Below are 27141 nucleotides of genomic sequence, written 5' to 3' on the forward strand. Positions count from 1 at the left end.
TACAATAGGTTCAGTTGATTGATTATTATTTCTATTATTATAATTATTTCTGGATCCAAGACAATAAAACAGTAATCCAAAGGATAAACCAGACTAACTTAAAAAAAAAAAAAAAAAAAAAAAAAAAAAAAAGTTCAGTATGAGGAAAGACATCATGTAAAAAACTAAATAAAATAACAAAAAACCGCTGAAAAACTCACAGTTATCCGTTATGTATGAGAGTGAACGTGATTTCACCACGTACCACATGATCCAGGAACAACTTTCAGATCAACCAATCAGATTTGAGGGACACGTTTACAGTTTATGTCAGGTTTAGGCTTAGAACCAGGGTAAGGTGCTTCAACATCAGTCTTATTCACCTGTCATTTCCCTCTGATTTTAGGGAAAAGTTATGGGTAGGATTAGGTTTAGGGGTAGGACTAAATTTTGGGACAGGAATGTTGTTCCAGGATCAGCAAAATATGTTGATCCAGGAACATGTCATACTTGGCAAAATCACAGTGACCTATGTATGAGATCTCACACTGGAGTCAAACACGAACACCTGAGCATCACGGCACTCATCATCTTCTGAGTCGCACCAGAGGAAACATGCGTCATCATTAAAGCTGCACGACTAATCATTAAAAGAACGCAATCTTGATTTAAACGCGATCATATTCCTATATGACAGCGATTCGGCTGTGTCTATTAAATCTTTGACAAGTAGGATCACAGCGAACATTCAAATCTGCTGATCCTGAGAGAGAAGTTGTCATGTTTAGGTATGAAACAGCTTCCCAAACAGTCTTTTCACCCACACAGTATCATTATTTCGGTTACAATTATTCATATTATTTATCCCAGAAGTACTGGATAAAAGTTTATAGTTCGGATATAAACACTGATGTCTACAGTAGTGTTTAAAATATAGTAAATCACTGTTTAAAAGTAACTTTTATATATATATAACTTATATATTTATATAACGCTTTAAATAAAGATTGTATCGATTACATCATTACACCAGTAGGTGGCGACTTAAAAAATGTATTTGTAATTGAATCATTCATTCAAAATATTTGTTCACAAATGCTGACACAGCCAGAAATAAAACAAGCCTTAATGAGTAATTGAATCATTCATGCCAACCAAATTTTTAAAAGTATTCAGTTTAATTGAATATTTTTAAATAAACTGCAGCAATTAACCTTTTGTCACCTGTAGTAACATTTACCCTCTAGTAAATTAGATGTAATTGTTTTTTAGTTGTCTATTCAGAATCTTGGGAGAATTGTGATCTCCATTTTAAAAAATAAATTTGTGATTCTACAGTACATTTATCAAAAATGGTGCAGCTCTAATCATCATCTGTCATATATTCCTTAAATCATCTCATATACAGAGATATAACAGAGAAAAGACTCACCTTCATAGAGCCAATCAGCAATGCCGTTATAGATGATGCCCTCCTTCCCAGATGAGGTCAATCTCAGCGAGTTACTCCTGACGTCCGACTGATAGTAAATATTATTCTCAAATATGTACACCTACACACACAGACACACAAACAAACAGAAGACATTTAAAAAAAAAAGTGAATCTCGATCGTACACAGTACCATTACACACTTACAGAAAATTACCGGAAGTCCAACTTAAAATACTAAAACATGACTTAAAACTTGGCTGTTTTTTAATTTAGTGTTATTGAACGTGCTCTGACACACTGCTTATAGACACGTGAGCCGAGTTTGATCTGCTGTAAACCTTCTCCTTGTATTCTAAAAACATGATATGAACATAACTGGACCATACGCACACAATGTAGAAATTATTTGAAACAATACACTGCAAAAAATGCTTTTCATACTTAGTATTTTTGTATCGTTTCAAGTCCAAATATCTAAAAATTCTTAAATCAAGATTCATTTACTGATGAGTAAAATGACACAAGATATTATGTCCTATTTTCCGGGGGAATTAATCAAAATTAAGTGATTTGATGCTTAAAAAAAGCTAAATTATCTGCCAATGGGGTGAGAAAAATTATCTTAATTCAAACAGAAACAAGATTATTTTTCTTACCCTATTGGCAGATAATTTAGCTTGTTTTAAGCAAAAACTCACTTAATTTTTATTTATTTCCCCAGAAAACAAGGCTTAATATCTTGTGTCATTTTACTCAGTTTACTTTAGTAAATGGGTCTTGATTTAAGAAATGTTTGATATTTGGACTGGAAACAAGACAAAAATGCTAAGTTAGAAAAGCATTTATTGCAGTGTAAATCAAAGAACAACAGGAAACACTAGTTGTTAACACATTTAGAGTTGTAGATTGTCTCTCTGAAATCAACAGCTCAAGTATTGAATGAGTGTCTGAGTATCTGGAGGTAAACAGTAAGTGTTGATAGCAGGGCTATTAACCACCATAGATATCGATAAACAATAATGTCCCCACAATATTTGATATTCTTGATGCTGCTCTGCTGCACTCCATAATACATCGCTCTGTTTGTTGTTAGGATGACAAAAAGTTTCAAAAGTTACATTTTCAGGCGGCTCTGCCTTGTCAATGTCAAAATGACAGATGACAATCAAATAAAAAACCACAACAACTTTGGTTCTCAGACATAAATATTTGTTTTGCTTAACCTAATCTATGTTCAATATAATTCTAAAACGAATTTCAAGATCACACAAAAAAGTCACATTACACACAAACCACAGTTCAAAATAATAGCATTTATTTGAAATAGAAAGCTTTTGTAACATTATACACTACATTTTAAAGAAATTAAAGAAAGTAATAACCTACTTTTATTCAGTAAGGACGCATTCAATTAATCAAAAGTGACAGTAAAGACATTTATAATGTTACAAAAGCTTTTTTATTTCAGATAAATCTCCTTTGAACCTTCTATTCATCAAAGAATCCTGACTTTCTTTTTTTAAACATTAATAATAATCAGAAATGTTTCTTGAGCAGCAAATCACATTAGCATATTATTCCCTCAGGAAGATTTCATGTTTTCTTGCGTGGCTGGATGGATGTTGGACTCATGAACAATAATCATGTTGTTTGAATTCGCCAAAACTGATTTGGCGAAATCAAAACCAGGCCGGACAGTGTAAGGGATTTGCCGTAATCGTGAGTCCGGATCGAACCGGGAGAGACCAGACGGCAGAGGATTCTGTTCACAAATCAAACAATGATTTGTCCCAAAACAATTAATTCTCAGATTAGTTTGTTATTCGTATGGTCTGATGTGGGCTGTGATTGGATGATGACCGGTGTCGTGATCATTCTCTAGTGTCGTGTTGCTGTTGTATCAGTCAATGGTTAGATCAGCGTAGCAGTCAATTAACGGGACAAGGGAGTCCCATCAAATAAATTAGGCCCAATATTCAGGACGTCCCGGCTAAAACGGGACAGCTGGCAACCCTAATTCATAGTATGAATTTCATACTATATAGAACACTCTTTTTTAGCACTTGCAAAGTACGTAATCATTCAAAATAAGTGATCAAGAGAATATGCATTTTCGGACGCAATCATAGTAATGGCCTTGGTTGATAGTAGTGATGCACTGATACCGATACCAGTACTCAGGTGTCGGTCTGATACTGGGCTCACGTTTTTGGTAAAACTACCCCGATACAACCACACCCGATACCACTTTGAGGGGCCGTTCACATATCGCGTCTAAAAACGCGTGGAAAGCGCGGCCTCACAGTTTCCGTAAAATATTTCTCCTTTCCACAAGCGCTTGTGCTCCTGTGGCGTCTGTCGTTGCTATAACCCAACCATGAACATAGTCGCGCCTGGAAAAACAAGCGTGCCGCACCGCATGCGTGTTGCTTCTATTATGAGTGCGCGTGCCGTGTGCTTACATTAGAAATAACGTATTTGCACGCGGAAAAAACGCCCCCTTATGGTAACGTGACATTAGCCTAACCTCTCGTCAGCTGGAGGAGGAGTAATGTCAGCCGTTTGGAGATATTTTAAGATAAGTGATGATGATTAAGTAGTGCAGACTGCAAACTATGCTCTGCTTAATTGTCAAGAGGACGGGTGAGAAATAGCTCCTTTAACACAAGCAATTTAACTATACAAGTTGTATAGGCCTATTTACTTTGTTACAATCAGAAAGTGAAAAACATCTGATGAAAATAATACATTGTTAGAAGAACTGTAATGGTATTATTAAGTAATCATATCGGTACTTGGTATCGGCAAGTATCCAAATGTAAGTACTTGTACTAGGTCTGAAAAAAAGTGGTATCGGTGAATCCCTAGTTGATAGTAAAAGTTGAGCTCACCAGCTGTTGGCCCTGAACGCCCCACTCCGCATGCTGAAGTTTAGAGTTCAACACCTCTGGAGGATCCAGCTGCAAAACCTCCCTACACACACACACACACACACACGACAACATTAAAATTGACATTATAACAACAGCTTTTACATTTCTGCTGCAGTACATGAGTGTCGTAACGTTTGTTCAACTCACACATCAAAGACACGCATGCTTCCTGGTGCTCTCGTGAACGTGCGTTGAAGATTAATATTTTGTAAATAAAGTGGTAGATTATGTTGTTTTTTGCAAACCACAAAACAAACCATTCACGTCGCTTCATAAAATTAAAGGTTAAACCACTGGAGTCACATGATTACTGTTATGATGGGCTTTACTAACTTTCCGGGGCTTGAAAGTGGAAGTTGTGTAGACTGTCAAAGGAGGGACAGAAATCTCTCAGATTTCATTAAGAAGATCTTCATTTGTGTTCATAGGATGAACGAAAGTCTTACGGGTTTGGAATGACATGAGGGTGAGTAATTAATAACAGAATTTTCATTTTTGGGTGAACTAACGAGTTAACTGTACTTTTCAAAACAAAGAAAAGAAGTGATGTCAGGATGATGGCTAGTATTTACAAACAGCAAGAAACTTTATATTCATGCATTGTATGCGCATGTTAAAATATCAAATCCGATTTTAATCTTTTGACATATAAATGCGCATATGAATAACATTGTTCTTATAATAAGTTGCAGTCCTATCGGATGAGAGCAAAACTTGAGCTGAATAATGACACTATTGTCTTCTATGTCTGCTTGTTGCTAAAAATAAACTCATTTCATAATAGATTAATTTTACACAGTTATTGAACTGTGAACATGCGTCTGTGATGTTGAACAGCTCAATGTTGATAAAGCGTTGATAAAATATTTTTTTATTTTTACATACATATATATATATATATATATATTTTTATTATTAAGAAAAGATAAACAATGGATAAACAAAAGATAAACAATTAAACAAAGATACACATTATATAGGCCTACAGAGTGCTTTAATTTCAGGAAGGTCTACTAACATTACTGTTCAGGTATGGTCTAAAAAGAGATCTAATAAAATAATCAAATTTAAAATAACACTGCATATTTGATAATAGATAGATTAAGGTTTATTAAAGCTGAAGTTATTCACTCAAGAACTGTGAGTGATTTTCTCTTTGCCTTTTGTTGTTTGATTCGCAGTAATGGCGCAATCGTCAGCACGTTTATTAGACAGCTTCCCCTTTAAGACCAAGTGCAGATCTAATAGGCTACTGACGCATCATATTTTCTCCCAACTCTTTCTATAACTACGTCCATTTAAGACATAAACTGTGTTTAAGTGAATCTCCAAGCCGGTCATTTTGACATATTTTTGTGTACATTTGATCGTTTTAGACGCGCACATGAAACCCAAATATAATTTGCTTGTCTCGTTCCGGTCTGTTTTGAAGCGCGCGTCGCCTTGGAAACAGCATCTCTTGTGCATTTTTGTGCTTTTAATAGCTCTTTTTATTATTAATCGCATCCCGCAATTAACCAACAGTAGCTAGACTGCATTTTACAACAATCACCGATCGTGCTGATTCTGTAGTTAAGCTTGAGTTTTAGGGAGAAATGACAGCAAAGGGAAGGAAGTTGCGCTAGACAGAATGTGACTATAGTTTTTAATGGTTTTACCTCAAATATATTCTTTTTATAATCTGTGGAGGCCGAAATCTAAAATAAAATCAGACTAATTTCACAGATCTGAAGTGTTACTAGGCTCTCTCTCTCTCTTGGAGTGCGAATAGCAAAAATGCATCACAGACAAATGGTTTAATATTATTATACATAGAAATGGCTGGCGTGGCGAGATAAAAATAAATAAAATAAAGTCTTTATAGCAATAATAAATAGTATGTGTATTTTCTTAATTTCTCCAGTACCGACAGCAGAACCGATAATGTCTGAGCTTATCGATACAGCGGTCCATCAACACTCAGCCCCAGGGCTGTTTAATACCTCCTCTCTCATTAGGACTTCATTAATGACACACTTTTCAGCTCATTTCACATTGTTTACCCTAGAACACCAGGTGCAGCAAAGGCATGTTTAAACACTAAATTTGATTGACCGTATTCTCTGAACATCTGTGAGATCAATAACAGATCTTACTCCACCTGGTGTGAATGTTGTATATGATGTAGGACGCCGTGAATGAGTGCCGGTAAACCTGCAGTCAGAAAACAAAAGATTAAACAAAACGAACTTCAAGAAAGTTCAAATGACTTAACTAAACACAATCCGATTTTAAACACATAAACCATATTACTAAAATGAGAGTTTGTGCACAGGAAAAAAAAAATTTTCTTGCTCAGAATATTTTTTGTCGAGCTTTCCAGAACAAATATCTAAACATACATTTATCAGAGAAGCAAAATTAATTCAGATATTAGCTTTTTCATGCTCAAACCACAACATTACACACTAAAGAAAGATGAACATGGAAAAAAGCTTGACAGAACCCCTTAAAAAATGCAAAGCTTCATAAAAAAAATAACGTGCCTGTTAATTTCCAGAAAACATCACACACCTGTTTAACATTGTAGGCGAAAAGCACATACTTCATGTCCGGGCTTAAGGAGTATTTGGTGGCTTTAAAAGTATCCTGGAAAAAAGAAGAAAACATGGATGTCATCCTCACTACTGCATGGGATCATAAACATTCATCTCCCCAAAACCACAGGCTTTTAAAAAATATGTATTAACATTTTGCAAATTGTGCAAGATGTCTGTTTTTTTTTTTTTTTTAGCTCAATTGTATGTTCAGCCAGTGTTTCTACATTAGTAAATAGTTTATAGGGTCCAATTCTCTCTATTAACTTTTGCCTCAATAAACTCCTACTTACTGCTTATTAATAGTTAAAGCAGCTAATATCCTAGTAATATGCATTATAGTAAGCAACTAGTTTATAGTGAAAATTGGACCCTAAATTCAATTGTTACCAAGCATACATTAACCACAACACAAGTTATTAATATTCCACTGGTTCTCTCTTGCATGTGTTCTTATGACAGCCTTGATCAAAATGATATCGGCTCAATCTGGCATGTTTCACTGCATTATCATCACAAATAAAACAATCCAAGCACAACTACGCAATATGACAACAAAATATTCAACAAATTTTGATTAATATTTGAATAATAGGTAGGACAGATATCACTTTAGCCCACTACTGTATAAATAATATTTACTCACAAATGTGATGTTCTTCAGCACGATCTCAGTCTCGTTCGTGAGGATGTTAAACCTGATCACATGTCCATTGTGGTTTCTGTAGATAACCTCAGATTCTGACAAAGAGTAAAAAAAAGGAGTTAGTCAATATCTCCTTTCTGTGATCAAGAAAAATATCTGCCAGCGGGGTTGGAAAAATCAACTTAATTCAAATTAAATACAAAATAATTTTTTGACCTCATTTGCAGATATTTATTCGTGTTCTTTCTCTTTCACCTGTGCTCTAGCTTGTGTCCTGATCTATCTTATACAGACAGATAAACAGGCTGAAAGTAAAGCAGGACTGTTCATTCACTTCACGTTCAGTCATTCACATTTATGAGCTGCTTGACGGTTGTAAAGGTAAATTTCCGGTCTGAGACTCTTGCAGAGCTGCAGTGAGGAAAAGCAGACGACACACGGTGAAACAAAAAATAGAGTAATAGATCTCTCAGTAAAAAACGCAAAACCAGAACAAAACACTCACTGTTGAAAAGCAGAAAGCATCTGGAAGACTGAAACTCTGATTTAAAGAGGATCTATTATGCCCTTTTTCAAAGTCTTGATTTTGTTTTTTGACGCTACTAGAATTTCATGCTTGAATGTTTAAAAATTTTGCACACAAAAATTATTCTCGTCGTTTGATAAACTTAAGATTGAGCCACTGTAGTCACTTGGACTACTTTAACAACGTCTTTAATAACTTTACGATGCCGGCAAGTTTCAATCCCTTAAGAAGTCTATGGAGGAGTGATCCAGCTCTCAGATTTAATAAAAAATATCTTAATTCGTGTTCTGAAGATGAACGAAGGTCTTATGGGGTTTAAATAACATGAGGGAGAGTAATTACTGACAGAATTTAAATTTTTGGGTGAACTATCCCTTTAACAGCACAAACGGCTCGACTCGAAGAGTTGTGTAAAAGATGAACTCTGCTGAGAGATTTGTCTAGAAGTTGTTCAGAAGAAGATCTGCTGCCAGCGAATGTGATCTCACTTTCTCTCTAGTCAACATCAGCATTTACAGAGCGCAGTTCATTAAAACATTCAGGACTATAGCATAAAATAACCGATTCTCCGATGCATCGCGATTCTCTCTTCAACGATCCTGAATTTCGTTTTTAACCAGCAGATTCGTGATGGCACTACATTAGTGGCCAAAAGTGATGTCCAGAGGGGATATTTGTTTTTAATGACCCTACAAGTTCAATTAAAACCATAAAAATATGAGCAAAATATTTTAAATATGAGGTAAGAACAAAGCACTAAACTTGGTTTACTGACCTTTTTTTTTGTGTCAAACTGCTTTCAAATGCTTGCGACATGTGGCTGTGCGCGATTATAAGTGGTTGAATGCACTTATGTGCCATTTTATGAAACGAAATTAATGTAAACTGTAGGAGCTAAATTTAAAACTTTAAGCTACTTAGTTGTTTGGTCCCCGGAGTAATTAGGCTGAGGCCGTCCTTAAAAATAATTTGGTTTGCAGTAACAGCAAAAAAAAATAAAAAATAAAAATAAAAAAAGGGTCGTTAGGTAGGTCTATATTTTTTTTTCAAGATTTAATGGGGGAAAAAATTTTAAAAAAAAAATTTCCCACAGACAACTAACAGGCATTAGGAGACAACTAAACGCAAAGAGGGCGCTTGAGACGTGCACAATTCAGCAATATTTCTGATGATTTATTGGCATGAAGTTTTGTGCACAATGACAAACAGGAGTGTAACATTCAGGGATGGAAATTAACACCCTCCAACTCGCCAAATAAGGGTCAAAATGAACTTTTTAACCAAATCTGCGCGGATTTAGCGCAAATATGCAACTCGCGAGTCCTCATGATATATTAAATACAGCGTATTGCACAGAATCTGCGCATTTCTGGCTTACTTGAACACACACGTCACTAAGCAACAAATAACGGCGAGCATGTTCACTTGCATTGAAGTAATAGCGAATATTAAAAAGCATTTGGTTAACAGAAAAGACATTGTTATTTTCCAACATCCTACATGTTCGGTGTACTGTATTGATCCGTCCACCTAAAACACATTTTTGGTTTAAAAAAAAAAAAGGCCGTAGGTGGTGGCTCACTTTGAAATTTCAATTTAAAAGAAACCACTTTGATTTTAGGGTCAAATTGTAGGATTTCCTCAATAGTTTGAGTTTCCTCCACCAATATTTGAGTGGTTTCCATCAGGTCAGTCGACACGATCACTGTTAGACAGGTGAGAAGGAGGGGAAAAGATCTGGGCACAGTTTTTCCAGAACTTCGTGCCAAGTTAAAGCGGTGTCGAGATGTTTTAATGCATTTTTTAGAATGCATTTATTATGGTGCCCAAACCCATATGACTTTGAACGGTGACCGCGAACATTTTATTTACTGCATCATTACTAGGGATGGGTATCGTTAAGGTTTTAATGGTATTACTACTCTTACCGATACTGCTTATCGATCCGGTACTTGAACGGTATTCTTATCGGTTCTTTTTGGTGTTTTTTTTTTTTACATTCGGGTAATAATTAACATTTGCTTTATATTTTGAAATGTAAAATATCTATAGCAAAAGAAAAATCAATGCTTTAACAAAATGAATAAAATATCTAGGCTATTTGTTATACAGCAGTGTGCAGGCTTTTTTGTTTTATATACACGAGATAGGATACGATAAGCGAAAACAAGTACAAACACATGTTCAAAAAAAGAATACAAAGCTACAAATTATATACACAGTGCTTTAATTTCAGGAAGGTCTAAAATTACTTTTCAGGTAGGCCTAAGTGTTTCTGTCTGAAAAGAAATTTAATTTAGTAATCAAATGTAAAATAACACTGCATAGTTTATCATAGATAGATGAATGCTTATTAAAGTTTAAGTTATTCATTCAAGAGCTGTGGGTGATTTTCTCTGCCTTTTGTTGTTTGATTCGCAGTTACACTTTAAGGAATTATGACAGACAGGACGAAACATCTTACATGTCAAAATAGATCTGTGCATTAGTGTGAGTGTAGCCTATTAGATCTCCCGATGCCTATGATGTCATCAGTAATACTAATAATCGAAAATCAGTAAAGCTGAGAAAGTGTAAAATCGCTCGCTGCTCTTGAAAACGTTTGGAGAAATGTTGCTATGAAATATTTATTCTCTTGTACTTTTCACTCGTTCTGTGGTTCATGCGCTGCACGTTCTCACAAGCGCTCGCTAGAGGACGATCTACACACAGATGCTCGGCTCTCAGGGTCACATCAGATCAGCTGCATCGCGTCTGTGTCCGAGACAAACTGAAGAACAGCGTTAAGCTGAGGACTGGAGGGACTGCGGGACTCTGATAAGCATGGGTCTGTCTGGAAGCTCAACTGCATCACACACATACACACACACACTGAAATATTCATGCTGCTGCCAGTTTACGACCAGAGTGATCCTTCCCCCTTCCTGTTACCATAGCAACAACCACATCCACTGCTCAGACACTTCCTCACACACAGACACACACACAATGCCTGTAATGCCCGATATGGCAAAAATATTTCAGAGTCGCTAGATGGTATTCAAAGAACTGAAAGGTCAAGTTCTCAGACACGTCACATCACGTGCTTCTGGATTATTCACGCACATTAATTTCCTATAGGCTGGCCTGACTTGAGCTTCCTCGTCTCATTGATTCTCATGATGCAGGAAATAGTCTTGTTGATCAGTAATGTGCTCTAAAGGGAAGATGCATGACACACTTTCCACTCACAGCCTTTAGGACTGGGCGATAAAGACAAAAGAAAAAAAAGAATCACATCTTGGTATTTTTGGGCAAAATGGTGATATACAATATACACAGCCGTTCAAAAGTTTGGGATCGTAAGATTTTTTAATGCTTTTAAAAAAATTATTTTATGCTCACCAAGGCTGCATTTATCTGATTAAAGAAAAAAAAAAGTAATATTTTGAAAAAAAAATATTTTTTGTATTTACTATAAAGTGTAATTTATCCTGTGATCAAAGCTGAGTTTTCAGCATCATTAGTCCAATCTTCAGTCACATGATCCTTTGAGATTTTCTGCTCAAGAAACATTTCTGATTATTACTGATTATTATGTAAAAAAAAAAAAAAAATCAGGATTCTTAGATGAATAGAAAGTAAAAACATTTTTTTTTTTAAATAGAAATATTTTCTAACACTATACAGTACTGTTTAGTACTGTTTAGGGCTGCACATTTTGGGGAAAATGTCATATTGCAATTATTGAGGTCAATATTGCGATTGCGATATAATAAACAAATGGTTTCATGAGTCAACCTGCTTGCTTCTAAAGGAAAACGCACACAGAGATAACAGTGATAATGCTGAAATGTGTACAAACTAGCAACAACAACTAAATGCAGTGCTTTCAAATTAAAATAAATAATATTTTTTACAAAATTAAATAATGACATCTTTGCATTACTGCAAACTTGTTATTGTCTCAATAGTACAATAGTATAAAATAAATAGTACAATAAATAAGAACATTTGTATGCTCATGAAAATAACATATTTTGAACATTCTGTCCAGATATACAGGGACATTTAAGCAAAGTGTAACTTATGCTTTGTATAAACTCATCATTCTCTGAAATCCCCCTTTGCTAACGGTGTATATGGGCATCAACTCTCCTGCCAAGCAGTGCGTTATGGAGTCTGTGATTTCTTTATATCTCTGTGAAGACTTTTCATATGGCGCGACACCTGCAAACACATCTGTAATTGTGGTTTGTTTTGTTCGGGTGACAGGTTGTTCTTTGTTTTGTTCAGCTGTCTCTTTATACTGGGCTTTCACTGTCATGCATTCATCATGCTTTTCTCTGTGCGGTTTCAGGTGCTGATATAAATTTGTCGTGTTGCCATGTGATTGAGCAGAGAAGAGGTACTGTGCAGAATCTGTAAAATGAAAGTTGCTCTGTGTCGGTTATCTTAGAGCCAAAATATCGCCATATAACAGAGGTAAAAATTTTCCTGGCCACCAGTTCAGTGTCCGTGATCTCGGCATCATCTTCTCCTGTTCTCCGCGATGCACACCGGAGAAACTCCCGACGTGAGGATACGCGCCACACGTGCCATGCCTAAACTGAGTCTGACTGGTCTTCTTTTTATTAGCGGTGTAGAAAATGTGCAGACAGCTCTCAGAGAGAATGGGTTGTCATGTCCACACATGCATTTATTTATTTGATAAAATCGCAGGATTTTGCATCATATAATCGCATAGGCTTGACATCGCGATTGCGATAAGATTAATCGTGCCGCACTAATACCTAGGGCTGAAACGATTCCTCGAGTTACTCGAGTTACTTGATTACAAAAATCCCTCGAGGCAAAAACTCTGTTAAACCTCGTTAAATTCCTATGACGCGCACTATACGCGCGGCGCAGGGATTTGATTGTTTCCCACGGACCGTTTATTCACACGGACCTGTTCAGGAAGCATATATTTTGAATTTAGTTGGCGCGATGGCGGAGAATAAATATGTAAATAAACGGCAGAAATTGTCTAAAGTGTGGGATCATTACACACTTAATACACTTAACTCGCTGAAACAAGGTAACGTAGTCTAAGCCTATTGATGTTGCTGATTTTAATCCCATACTGTATTTGTAGCGATGTCGTGATGCGCATTGGCGGTTCTAGAGGGGGGGCCAGGGGGGCCCGTGCCCCTGTGACAACAAGCTTGGCCCCCCTTGTGGCCCCCCTAAATGTGGAGTGTGAAATAATGTTTACAAAACTGTTTTTTGCTATCTTTGTTATCGTTGTATGCATATTATTTTTTTTATTATTCTATCTTTGTGGATTTGCTTGTTCACGTGACAATTCGCATCACATTCGCGGGAATCGCGGCAGAATAACGTCTGTCTCCTGCACGCGAGAGAGGAGAGAAGGAGAAAGCTGGTCAGTTGCAAGTTCATTCTGTATGTGCGTATCGGTTGTGCGATGTGTATTGTCTATTAAAATATTGTAATCATTGTTTTAACTATGTACGAGGCACTGTGAGCTGACATCGCATTTGTCTATGGTTCTTTCACTGCTGTGTGCGGTTCATAGGTAGGCCTATGTCTTATATTTATATCATATTATGTTCTTATATTAGAATATCAAATCAGCAAGAGTGCCGTTTTCCCGTGCACAATTGCAACTGTGATATTGATGTTATACAACAGTTAAGTCAACAATAAGTTAACATGAGTTACTTTTTAGACACAATATTGTCAATATTTTTTGTTTCCCCTTTATTTCGCCGACTAGAATTTCAAAATGAAACCGTAGCAGAGTCTCAATGCAACAGACAGCGATGATTTATTGACTGAAATCCGCGTTTTGATCACTTGCTGCTTTCCCGAATGAATCAGCCGTTTGAACAAATCGGTTGAATGAATGAATCCCTCAACTCACTTCTGTGACTTTCCGCCGCCTACTGGCGGTTTTAGTTTCATATTTAAAGTACCCTTTAATTAAAACGTTAAAATTAGAAATCATTTCATGTTTAAATATTGATTTAAAAAAAAATCTCATAGCTTTATTTATGCAATTGTAAATGGAGTGTAAATATATTAATGCCGCTTCTGTGTCACCTCTAGACTGCACTGCAAACATGGATTTTGATTAAATTAATTAATTTGACTGGTAACAGTGGTACTGTATAATTATTGTATAATCAAGTATTGTTGTATAAATAAGTATAATTACTGTATAATTTGAATGTTAGTATTTGACATAAAAGGTGATTCATAACTCTAATTAAGTTTAGAATGAATGTCCATATATAGGTGAAAATGCCCCTGGAAATCGATTTAAGCTGGCAAATTAAATTAATTAAAAATTAATTAAAAAATTAATTTCGGTCCCTGCTGTTAACTGACCACTGCATAGAATATTAAAAAATATGAATATCTTTGTGAGTCTGCTGTCAACAACAGGCCTAAACCGGCCATGTCACCAGCACAAAAACACAATCAGTAAAATATCATCTAATTATCAACAAAACATTGTAAATATTGAGATATATTTTTGTCAATATTCCACACCCCTAATGTACGGTATGAATTATGATTTCTTCAGGTCTTCAAAAGCCTTCAATTTGACTTTAAAAAGTGTGCAGTAACCTGTAAACGGTTAGACAGTTACCTAGCAAGTCAGTTATTTTCAGTAAATGAATTAATAAGCTTCTTGGTCCCCATTGCTTTTGCTCTATAGTTCTCACCAAAATAAAGAGAAAGAAGGACATCATGTCAATTACAGTTACTGTGACTAATACTGAATATGTAATGCAAATGTAAAAATATAATGGAAATGCAAATACATTGTTGAATGATTATAAACATGGTATTTTGCCTGTTAATGCCTGCAGTGCAGTGCAGAAAATGATATGACAACAATAAGGTCTAAATGTAACTGGCCCCTCTAACAGTACAACTGGCCCCAGCTTGGCCCCCCCAGTTGAAATGGTCTAGAACCGCCACTGGTGATGCGGTTTGACTAGATATGATTTTTAGCTTTGATGACATTCTTAAGTATTAAACGTAACTATCACGTTCAATTGCACGAGAGTATAGCCTAAAAAAAGAACCCCTTCACACACACACACACACACGCCAGTCAGACCAATTGCAGCAATGCGTCACATATGCTTAAACTTTTATGTAGCCACGCAACAATCATTTCAGCATGCATTCGCTGTACACACCGCGACGTGATGGAGGAACAAATATTGTCTTGCAGTCTTTGCGAGACCTTGTTTGTATTTCACGTCTGCCAAATAGTTACAGACAACAACAAAAAATGAAAGTCCCCAGCCTGTTGGTTTTTAATAAAGATTCGGAGTACTCATTTTTCAGTTAAAACAACCTTACACGCCGTCAAGAAGTCTGAGATCAGGTGAAAAAAATCTGTTACAAGTCCCTCAATGCAGACTTAAACGTAGAGGGGATCGAGCTTTTTCTGTGGTTGGGCCTCGGCTATGGAACAATTTGCCCTTGGACGTTCGGATAGCCCGTACTGTGAATTCCTTTAAGTCAATTTTAAAAACGCACTTGTTCTCTTTGGCCTATAAATAAGGTGCATGTACATGTATATATATGTGCATATGTGTACATATATGTGTGTGTATGTATGTGTGTGTGTGTGTGTATGTGTATTTATATGCACATGTGTGTACGTGTGCGTATGGGTATATATATATATACTTATATATTCCTTTCTGTCTATTTTTATATTTCTCTCCTTTGAGTATGATACTAGTATTAAACCTGTTACTGTCTTTTCTGTTTTTATTTTCTATTACTGATAATCTCTGAGACTGCTTGGACGTCTACAGTTAAGCTGTTCTTAACCTTTTTGTACTGTTCTATGATGTGCTACTACTCATGGTGCTGGTGTCTTCTAATTTTGTAGTTCTGTAAAGCACTTTGGTCAGTCAGTGACTGCTATAAAATGTGCTATATAAATAAAATGAACTTGAACTTGAACTTAAAACGCACGGAGCATAAAGTGCGTCAGCTTTTACTGCGTGTTCAACAACAAGTCACGTTACATCTCTTCTTCAGCGTTAAACTACCAGAATACACAAATATGCTTAGATGCTTAGAGTGGTTATATTATAACATCTTAAAGGAAAATTCACATATGAGATAGCTTTATGACTTGCATACTATATAACTTATAACAGCTTTAACTGAAATAGACACAAGTTTAAAATAACTATTCTGTTAATAAAACACACACACAAAAAAATATCCGATTACTCGATTAATCGATCGATTAAGTGCTAGATTAATCGACTACAAAAAGAATCGATAGCTGCAGCCCTAATAATACCGTTCAAAAGTTTAGGGTCAGTACGAATTTTAAAGAAAGAAATGAATGTTTATTCAGAAAGGATGCATTAAATAGATCAAAAGTGATAGTAAAGACATTTATAATGTTGCAAAATATTCCATTTCAAATAAATTATGTTCTTTTGAACTTTATATTCATCAAAGAATCCTGTTTTTTGATATTGATAATAATACGAAATGTTTTTTGAGCATCAAATCAGTATATTAGAATGATTTCTGAAGGATCATGTGACACGAGTAATGATGTTGAAAATTCAGCTTTGATCACAGGAATAAATTACATTAACATATTGTGAAATATTACAATTTAAAAACTGTTTTCTATTTGAAGATATTATACAGTTTTTACTGAATTTTGTATCAAATAATTATTTATGCAGCCTTGGTGAGCAGAAGAGACTTCTTTTAAAAACATTTAAAAAATCGTACCGATCCCAAACTTTATGGAAGGCAGTGCATAATCTCAGTATATTAGGCTACACTTGATTACCTCATTACAGTAGACACGGCAGCGCTCTTTCCTGAAGTCTGTGAAGTTTAGCAGAGACTCGCATGTATAAGGCTCATCTACTCCTGACAGCAAGATGGAAATATTTGCATGACTTTTTAGCATTTACAGATGAAGAGAATATACCTGTGAAATTATGTTAAGCTATACACTGAGGAAAACACATCTCAAACGCATTGAAGAGCACGAGTACCTGTCAGAGCATCTGTCGGGGCAAACCATGTTAAGTTATTTTGAAGCCCTGAATATATAGCATGTCTCATATTTAGGACAAATTGAATTATGCACTTTCTGCACAGTAGCTCACTCAGTGTCCTCCGCTCGTAATATTAAGCTACTGTATATCGATATGAATGGTATTGCCTCATCCTATATAGTTTATACAAATGTTTCAATATATATTGTACAAACTCAATATGCGCCCAGCACTAACAGCCTCACCGTGCTGTGATAAATAACGGACAATTTAAAAATGCTTGTTGTTGTTGTTTGAGCAAAGCTTACTGTCAAACACTAAACATGATATTAAAATAATGTATTAATATTCAAATTAAACAGACGGATCAGAACTGAATACAAAAACGGTCAGAGCTGCTGAAATTGGCATTCACAATCTGACTCCACTGCAAAAATTGATTTTCTTTCTTAGATATTTGTAATGGAAAACAAGACAAAATACTAAACATTCTTAAGTCATTTTGCTTCTCCAGTAAATGTATCTTGATTTAAGAATTTAAAACAAGACAGAAACACCGAGGAAGAACTTGATACAAGTGATTTTATTTGCCAGAGTATTTGATATTCTTTCTTAGATATTTGTAATGGAAATCAAAACAAAATACTAAACATTCCTAATCAGGACATTTACTAGAGAAGCAAATGACTTTAGATATTAAGTTTTGTTTTCTGAAAAATGTGACAAAATGAAGTGAGTTACGGCTTAAAACAAGTACAAATATCTGCTAATTGAGTCGGAAAAATAAAGTTTTCCCTTTGAATAAAGATTATTTTTCTGACTTCACTGGCATAAACTCAATTAAATTTGACATTTTTCAGAAAACAAGACTTGCTTCTCAAGTAAATGTGTCTTGATTTAAGAATGCTAAGCATGTTTGTCCAGTAGAAATATCTAAGAAAGGAAATCTATTTTTGCAGGGAATCTTGACATGTCGGTCAGAGATGTTTTCCTTTTATTCAACCTGGTGGTTTTAAAATGTTTATCTGTGGTAATGATCAATCATCCTCTGCGATCAGCTGTGCTTAAGAGCTCATGATGGTGTGCAGATGATTAATGAATGAGAACCATTAGAAATTAATGATGCGTGTGGATCTGTGGTCATATAGTCTTACCGTTGATCCAAAGAGCTTCAGGGTCGTGCACACTGAAATCTGCACTGAAAAGATCCTCCACCGACAACTTGGTGTCACTGCCCGGTAGCGTGTCCACTGTCACACACACACACACACACACACACACACAGACAGGCAGACAAGAGCGTCACGAGCAGTAATGGAGCCGCTGAAGGCCACGGGTGTCATACATCACATAAACAAACAGCAGATTCACTAACACAAAGACTCAAGACTTTAGCAATACAAAGGTTCGGTTACACTTTGTTTCGATAGTCCACTTTAAACATTCTATTGTCTACATGTCAACTAACTCATTAATCTGCAACTATAGTAGTGGGTTAAAGTGATGTCAAGCTTAGGAAAATTTATATTTTCCTCTTTATTCAAATATTATTATTTAAAGAGTTTAGCATATTGCGTAGCTGTGCTTGGGTTTTATTTGTGATGATAACGCATGCCAAATTGGGCCAACATCATTTTTATCCAGGCTGTCATATAAAGAAATTATAAACACAAGAGAGAACCAACAAAACTGGATTATGTTGCAGTCAATGTATGTTTTTTCCTCTGAGCTTTTTGCTTTTCTATGCAATTTTTTGCAAAGTAAACAAACAAAAAAACCTGTAGCTGTAGTTTGCTTTTTTTGCTAAATTATTTTGTCAGATAAACACCTTAACCTTAAGTGTAGTGTTTTATTCTTCCCTCATATTTAAAAAATGTAAAATATTTTCCTCATATTTGATGGTTTCATCGAACTTGTAGAGTTATTCCCCCCGGACATCACTTTTGGCCATTACTGTAGATGTCAACTAACTCTCATTAGACTATTAGTAGACTGGTAGGTTAAGGTTAGTAGAATAAGTTGGCATGAACTTGCAAAGATCAGAGCTGCCAACTTTTGAGTTTAGCGTGGCGTGAGACTTCTCTAACGAGGGGTGGGGGGTGGGGGTTGGACGACGACGACACCTTGCACACGGTCTCTCACTCGCTTACCTCTCTGCCGTGCGCGTGCGCGCGGTTTGAAGCACAATATCTGTCTCGCATGCACGCTCGCTCTAGACAGATTACAGGATATTTTTACTAATTTGCGGTATAAGTAGTCGATCACGAGTGGCTCAACCGGTAGATATATAGATAAACTCATCTTTCAGGCATTTGACTGACCGGGTTGACACTTCAGCGAGAGAAATCGGGGGTGTGGCGTGAGAGCGTGAGAATTGGGTCAATTGCGTGAATCTCACGCTCAATGCGTGAGAGTTGGCAGCCCTGAAAGATACTTATAGTCATAGAAAGTCTGTTGGAGAGCATCTGAATAAAGTGTTAGCTGATATTGAACAGACTCTCTAATCATTGTTAGTTGACATGAAGTTGCAAAGTTACTGATAGTTAGTAGTAGTCGTGTGCAGCGGAGCCAATATCTGTATCTGTAACAATATCAAAATGAATCATATCTGTATTCGGATAGAAGACCGTTATGGTCTGTAGGTTTACTATCCGTTTTCTTTATTGCCATCACTAAACAAATATGCATTGTATAAGTGATCAAAAACAATATTTTTTATTATTGATTTTAACATTTATTTAAATATCTTCTAATTGTCAGAGCCGATAACCTTGTACAGGCAATGCTTTGAGGTATAATGCGGTTGTGCTTCAGGCGACCCGAGTTCGAGTCCCAGCTGGACCTTTCCTGATTAAAAAGTTCTAATTAAAATAGTAATGATAAAATGTTTAAAAAGACATATAAAAAGAGAATATAGTATTATTTTCCAGAGGAACTCTGTCCACTAAGTAATGTTGGAATAACCACAACCTCAAATAAGAGGACTCTGGCTCTATAAATAGCAGATTAGAGAATGTGGAAGTTGAAAGAAAGAAAATAAAAATTATTATGCATACAAATGCAAATCTGAACAATTTTTAAAGAATATACCTACATAAATGTCATCTCCGAGACTAGTGAGATTGAGAAATTCGTAGACTATCATATCATACAAAGTTCAAAAAATGTAAATAGACATCAGGTATTTGAAAATTTTGGCTACTCGTGACAGAGAGCTGATTTGGTTTCTGAAAGACACACAGAGTTGGAAAGCAATTGTTTGATTTGCGATCTTGCCGTGCTTATTGATTCATTTATTTATAATATACAGGGTTCAAATAATTTAAACCAGTGGAACGTGTATGATGTATTTTAGTCGATTTACTCTTGCCTACCTCTGATTTCTGAGAGACACACGGAGAGGCAACAGCGGCTATTTGATTTCAGCTCATTTCATCTATAGTGTTTACACTCATTGACTTCACACACTCATTATTCCATAATTAGAGGTTTAATATCATGCTATCCCCTGGCTCAACTGTTATCCAGCAAACACAAGGAGTGACTGTGTCAGCCTCAGAATTATTTGTTATTTGATTTGAAGCCATTATCCCTGCCTTTCCATATAAGGTATATTTGGCTTTGAGCAAATCCCTAGTTAGTAGAATGTCTAAAGTGGACTAAAAACTCGAAATAAAGTGTACCAAAAGTTTGCATGATTCCAGATGGAACTGGAGAACTCCAATGAATGATAATGATGATGAAGATTAAATTCATCATTAGGGGTTTGCTGTACCTGGAGTGAGGAGGATCACAGACATGGTGATGAGAGAACAGACCACCAGAATGACCAGCAGAGCGATCGCAATCCCCTTCCAGTTCCTCTGAGGTGGACTCATGCCACCCAGATCCTTCAGGAAAGAGAAACAAGACACGTTATGTCTTCATAAGTTCATACATAGCAAAACATAGCAAAAAATAAATAAAATAAAAGTTGAGGGTTTAACGTCTAGTAATGCTTTACTGAAGCTGTTAATAAAGGTTTCATTTGAGTTAATTTGAACTCACTGAGGGACGAGTCTAAATGATCTGGGTAACGGTCTCGTATAAGAGGTACTCAGAAATTTGTTTGAAAAAAAACAAATATTCCTATAAGCAAAAGGAATTGCGGATAACTGAGCTCAAACACACCCAAAGACCAGCAGAGGCAGTTTTTCAGACTCTGATGTTTAAACTAGTTGAATTTGAGACAAGGTTTCTGTCAGATGGATCAAGGCCTTCTGCTCCAAGACTTTAGTGCTTTTTCCACCTTAAATGTTCTGAGAAGGAGCTGTGGAGACGCTATTCATCTTCTCTCCCTGCTGTGTTCTGCCAACAAGTTACTTTAAACCTTTTTCTTCACAAAGAACTAGAAACGCTGAACACATTTCCGCTCACTGATGAAAGTTAATGGCGCTTTCAGGCTGAAGTGAGCAGTCAGAGAACCCGTCAACTCTCCACATGGACTTTATGTAATAAAACACAAACAAGGTGATATAATACAAGTCAGATTAACAAACTTTTGGACATGGACATCAGTTTGACTAAATGGCCTCGTTTCACTCCCATGTCTAACAGGTAGGCCATATACAGAAATTGAATAAAGTTATCAAACAGTCCGCGCTGCATAAATTATAAATTATATATAGACTAATCCTTATTAAAGCTACAAAAGTTCTTTAGTCAAAAGCAGTGAGTAATTTTCTCTGTTCCCTTTGTTCTTTGATTAACTTTACTGACAGAAAGCTTTATTGGTTGCTGGCCCTTTAAGAGCAGCCGCTGCTGACAGAGACACAGATCTCACACGCGCCTCAAACTCTCACAACTCTTTACATCCATCATAAGACTGCTCTTATGCTATGAAGATACTCGACAAAGCGACATTTTGGCATAATTGTGTGTGTTATTGTTCATTCAAGCACGAAAGTGTACAGGACGTATTCAGAAAGTGTACAGAACTGTATTCTGGCGCGCGGTCTGTGCTTGTGAGTCACAGTCAGGACATTCACAGGCAGCGTGCTCTCTTTTGACTTGTCTCTTTTGACTTGTTTGGCTAGTGTCGCCCAAACACTAGCCAAAGGATGAAAAAAAATAACAAATGCTGCGTTAATAGCCCTAATTTGTTTTTTTCATTTAAAATCGCAGCATTTTGCATCATATAATCGCATAGGCTTGACATCAGGATTACGATGGGGATATGATTAATCGTGCAAAACTTTGGGCCACCATATTGGTATCCCAGTTCTTTTTGATGTTTCCATCCCCTGTGGCGGGGAAGATTATACCTCATGTGATTTCAAGTTCATTCACGGCATCATCAAGCATCATCTTTGCCTTTGTTATTATTTTGATTAAGCAACCGCGGCCAAACTTACATACTGTGCCATGAACAGGTTAAAGGAGAGTTATACCTAGGGTATAGGGATACCTTGACTTCGATACCAGTTCCTGAATGATACTTTTTTCAATACCAATTTTATGAAATCCGTTTGAACAAGATTATATTACCTATTACCTAAAAAACAATATTTTTTAATTTTTTCAGTCTGTTGACTTTTTTTTTTAAAGACTCAATGACTCTATAGGTCTTGCGCTTAAGTGCACGCATAAAGCTTGCCTTGGAGCACTGGCAAAAGTAGCCTAATGATTATGAATGTATCAGGAGAAAAGAGCAAGGAGACATTTTAATTGTTTAATAAAATAGTGTTTTCTGAGTTAGTGTTGACTACAAAGATGAAGTTGACGTTGCTGAATCGTCATCTCCACAGTATAGTGAACGCCTATAGGGACCTTTCATTTGGATCACATAATCAGAGTATTTGTTTTCCATTCAAATTGGTTTGTTTAGAAGTAATAATTTCAAGCTTTCTACATGCCTATTTCTCATGTCTGAGGCAAGCAGCCCATACGGCTAGTTTTGGTTAATTTGTGACGCGCTCCAGTTTTTCTTTGCAGTCGAAGATGGATCAACTTTCTGCTCTTAAGTTTATTTTGTGCATGGTCAAGTGCTTCAGATATGTTGTGTTGCCGGTCTTGGTAGCAATTATCTTGTCAGAAATATTGCATTGCCCGCTGTTGATATTGAGCCTGGTGGATCTTTTACATCTATGAGGATTGGGACGCTTACACACTACAGCCTTATGTGTAAACAACGTCTCTGGGCGTAACCGGTATAAACTAGTGTTTTACCTTGATGCCTCGGTGCCTCGCCACAGCCAATTATGCTGCATGCTTATTGGCTCACTGACGTCTACGAGATTAACCCCTCGAAATTTGGTGCCGAACTACAAGACATTCTTTGATACTCAATGGTATCGAGGCAATTCAGTCGGTGCCTAAAAAGTATCGAACTCGATACCCAGCCATAGTCATACCTGTACATTATGTCTTGAGTCAGGGATAAATCGCTCTGCTTTCAGAGGATCATAAACCATTTAAATACTGCAATTATCAATTAACAGACTCGTGTCCTCATATACATGCAAAGACTTCAAGGTTTTAACTTTCGCTCTCTGTCTGCAGAACCCCCGTCTGTGATTGAATCTTAAGCCAAAGAGTTATTTTTATGAGAGAAGGGTTTCAAACAGATTTGAAGAATGATTTGGCAATAATACGAAAATAAAATGAACTCATCAAACTTTGGGAGTGAGCGTCTGTACACGTGTTTAAAGACAGAGAGAGAGCGTGCGCCTCTATTTTTAGCAAGGTAACACGTGTAATGGCTGCTTGCTTTGACCTCGCTCAGGGCACATTTAGGACGGTCAAAGGGACGAACAGATTCACCCAATCATCATTCATCTCTTAAATAAGCAGCAGCCCTCAGGTTCGTACGCTTGATGTCACCTGCATTCCCTCACATGCCATGAAACATGATAATCGATAGCGTTTACTAATGTAGCAGAAGACCGAAGACACGTGTGACCGCTCAAAATCCATAAATCCAATAAACTGCAAGTCCACATAAGCAAATGTCAGCAATGTCATTGTGCAAAATGTTTCTAACATTTACTGTATGTATTACTGAAAGGTCTGGCCAATGTCAGAATTATAAAATAGACCTCAAAATACAACACCTGGCCTCTGAAAACCTCCAGAATCTATTGCAACTAGACTGGGTAATATATGACCAAAATCTTATATCACAATAGGTGTAATTTTATTTCATGATAACAGTATCATGATATACAGTAAATCAACATTTGAAGTGGATCAAAACCTTTCATCAAAGTTATACATGAATTTTATCTTAGGACAACTTTGATCCACTTCAAATGTTGACTACTGTAGTTATTTTTACTTTAAACAAGGTTAGCCTATATATTAACATCAACCACTGAAACTTTACAATTCTTGTAACCAATTTTATTATCACAAATAATAATGTTAGTCTTACTCACATAAATTTAAAAAAAATCTAGCTTATAGAAGACAAGTAAACAGTTATTTGTGTGTATTTGACTGTTGAAGCCTATAAATAAGGCGGCAAAATGAACTCTGTATGAGCAGCGGCTTTATGTGCGCGCGTTTTATGAGTGTGCGCTCAGAAACCGTCTCTCAAATGGCGTGTGCATATGAAATTATTTCTCTTTTGCTGTTTATATGAAGCACCAGAAACACTATACAGGAACAATTCCTCTCACTGACGAAGGCTAATAGCTTCTGATGAAAGACAATGGTTAATGGCTTATAGAGACACACATTTACACAAGATTTTGAATCGAAACAATGCATTAAAAAAAATTAACATCAGATCTTTGATCTTAGGATCACATGTAGTTTTGCCAACTAAATTAGTGACTTTTCAGACCCCTGTAAAATTACAGTGTAAGCCTGGATTAGGAGCGAAAACATGTAAACTTGCAGACTGGCGCATTACGTTATCTAGCGACTTTGAGCAGGCTTTACCTACTTTCCATTGAAAATATTTGGCAAAACTGGTCACAAGTCTAGATCGAGCCCCTGCAATTACACATATCAGAGCATGTAAGGCTAACACAGAATTAAAGGCAAGAATCGTACAAGATAAATGAACACTACCATTCAAAAGTTTGAGATTGGTAAGATTTATTTTATGTTTTGAAAGAAATCTCTTATCCTCAACCAAGACTGCATTTCTGATATCAAAAATACAGTACAAACTGTAATTATAGTTAGGGCTGGGTAAAAATATCGATTCATCAATGCATTGCAATTATTTGTTTCTCAATTCAATATCGATTCATCAAATCCTATGAATCGATTCAGCCCACCGGCCAGTGGCGGCGCTGTGGGCAACACTCTAGTGAGAGCGATCAGCGTTGTACAAGGTTTGGCTTTACCAAAACAGCAAGATGACGGACAGCAGCTGCACTCCGTTCAAGCCTGCACCACCAACCAGGGACGTCGTTAGGCCTATTTTAGGGGGGCTGAAGCTACCTCAAAATGTTCCTAAGCCCTCCTAAATGATAATAAGAACAACAATAAGTCTCCCGGGAGTCTCCCGCATATTGATAGCACCTCCCTGATGTACGCATTAGTTCAAATCTCCCGAAATCTAGAGCTCGGGTGCTCCAAACCGTGTAGCGCGCACGACAGAGAGGAAGAGAGCGAGAGTCTTTGCGTGTGTGTGCAAATGTGCGCTCATGTGCCTCATGAAGCGCATTTTTTAAGAGTATGCACATTTTGTGTTTCTGTTTACATTTCTTTTGTAACTTGAATGTATAGGAAGAAAGAAATATACTTTCTATTACAGTTACATGCACTTTAGAGATGTTAATAAAGCACCTGTTTGTTACAGTTGTGGTTTGTATTCAACACATGTACAATATTGCAGCGTTTGTTCTGCTAAATAAACCATGATAGGAAACATGCTGGCGTCAATTTGTTCTTAAACATTGGTAATACTGCACACATTATTTAAAAATATACTCAGGTACTTAATTACTTGTGTATTTACTAATTATTGAATCGATGTCGAAGCTAATAAATCAATATCGAATCGAAATCGAATCGAAGCCTCAAGAATCGAAATCGAATTGTGAAATTCCTAACAATACCGAGTCCTAATTATAGTGAAATATTTTTACAATTTAAAAATCAATGTTTTATATGTGAATATATAGTAAAATGTAATTTATTCCTGTGATCAAAGCTGAATTTTCAGCATCATTACTCCAGTCTTCAGTGTCACATGAATCATGATCCTTCAAAAATCTGTATAATATGAGGATTTGCTGCTCAAGAAACATTTCTGATTATTATCAATGGGGAAAACAGTTATTGTTTTTGCGGTAACTAGGATAAAAAAATTCAGGATTCTTAGATAAATAGAAAGTTCAAAAGAACAGAATTTATTTGTAAAACAAATCTTTTAGAACATTATAAGTCTTTACTGTCACTTTTGATCAATTTAAAAAATAATAATAATCTTACTGACCCCAAACTTTTGCACGGTAGTGTATATGTGTACATTTATGAAACTATAAACATGATTATGCTTCAGTTTTTACAGTAATGATTACACAGCCATAATCCAGTAATGAGCTACATCATTATATAACATCCCTGCAAACAGACACTGAACTACACAGAGCGCAGTGCTGTTTTTAAATACTAGTTTTATGGTTCCCTGCATCTGACATCTTAATGTCATTGCGTGCAATCATTTTCAATAGAGGGACAGAGAGACTAATACACAAATGATGATTTAATATTGCACTGTAAATGTAATTGTTATGTTTGTGAAGGCATCATAATGTTAAATACACTCAGCTGAAGGCAGAGAGGTCGAACCGCATCAATGCAATACATAAAGGCACAGATCTTTTTAGCTGCACTAAAATATCATCTGATATTTACAAATGTTGCAACAATAATATTACCATATTGTCACTAAATGTTTTGCTTTGATAGCATTTCGATAGCGAAATGCATTTTGAAGCCATACACGACAATCGCCTGACATATACGGAACAAAATTATAAACGCAACACTTGTTTTT

At 36.1% G+C, this 27141-nt stretch overlaps 1 protein-coding gene across 3 annotated transcripts in view; it reads right to left on the reverse strand.

Annotated features, from left to right (window-relative positions):
- The window catches only part of dpp10 (dipeptidyl peptidase like 10), an 80056-nt gene that overhangs the window by 23666 nt on the left and 29249 nt on the right, over positions 1-27141 (reverse strand). For 2 of the 3 annotated variants that reach the window (XM_077215827.1, XM_077215828.1), the window contains exons 2-8: positions 20920-21034; positions 18299-18394; positions 7569-7663; positions 6900-6974; positions 6487-6539; positions 4305-4386; positions 1412-1532 (exon numbers count right to left, since the gene is read on the reverse strand). In XM_077215827.1, the coding sequence (XP_077071942.1) occupies positions 1412-1532; positions 4305-4386; positions 6487-6539; positions 6900-6974; positions 7569-7663; positions 18299-18394; positions 20920-21034 (637 nt within the window). Of the gene's footprint in view, positions 1-1411; positions 1533-4304; positions 4387-6486; positions 6540-6899; positions 6975-7568; positions 7664-7823; positions 7868-18298; positions 18395-20919; positions 21035-27141 lie in introns of those variants that run through there. The other variant, XM_077215829.1, reaches the window with a different exon arrangement.

Source organism: Siphateles boraxobius, unplaced genomic scaffold (genome assembly GCF_051911475.1).
Source record: "Siphateles boraxobius isolate OS27281-9 unplaced genomic scaffold, OSU_SipBor_1 7, whole genome shotgun sequence".
Classification (NCBI taxonomy): Eukaryota; Metazoa; Chordata; class Actinopteri; order Cypriniformes; family Leuciscidae; genus Siphateles; species Siphateles boraxobius.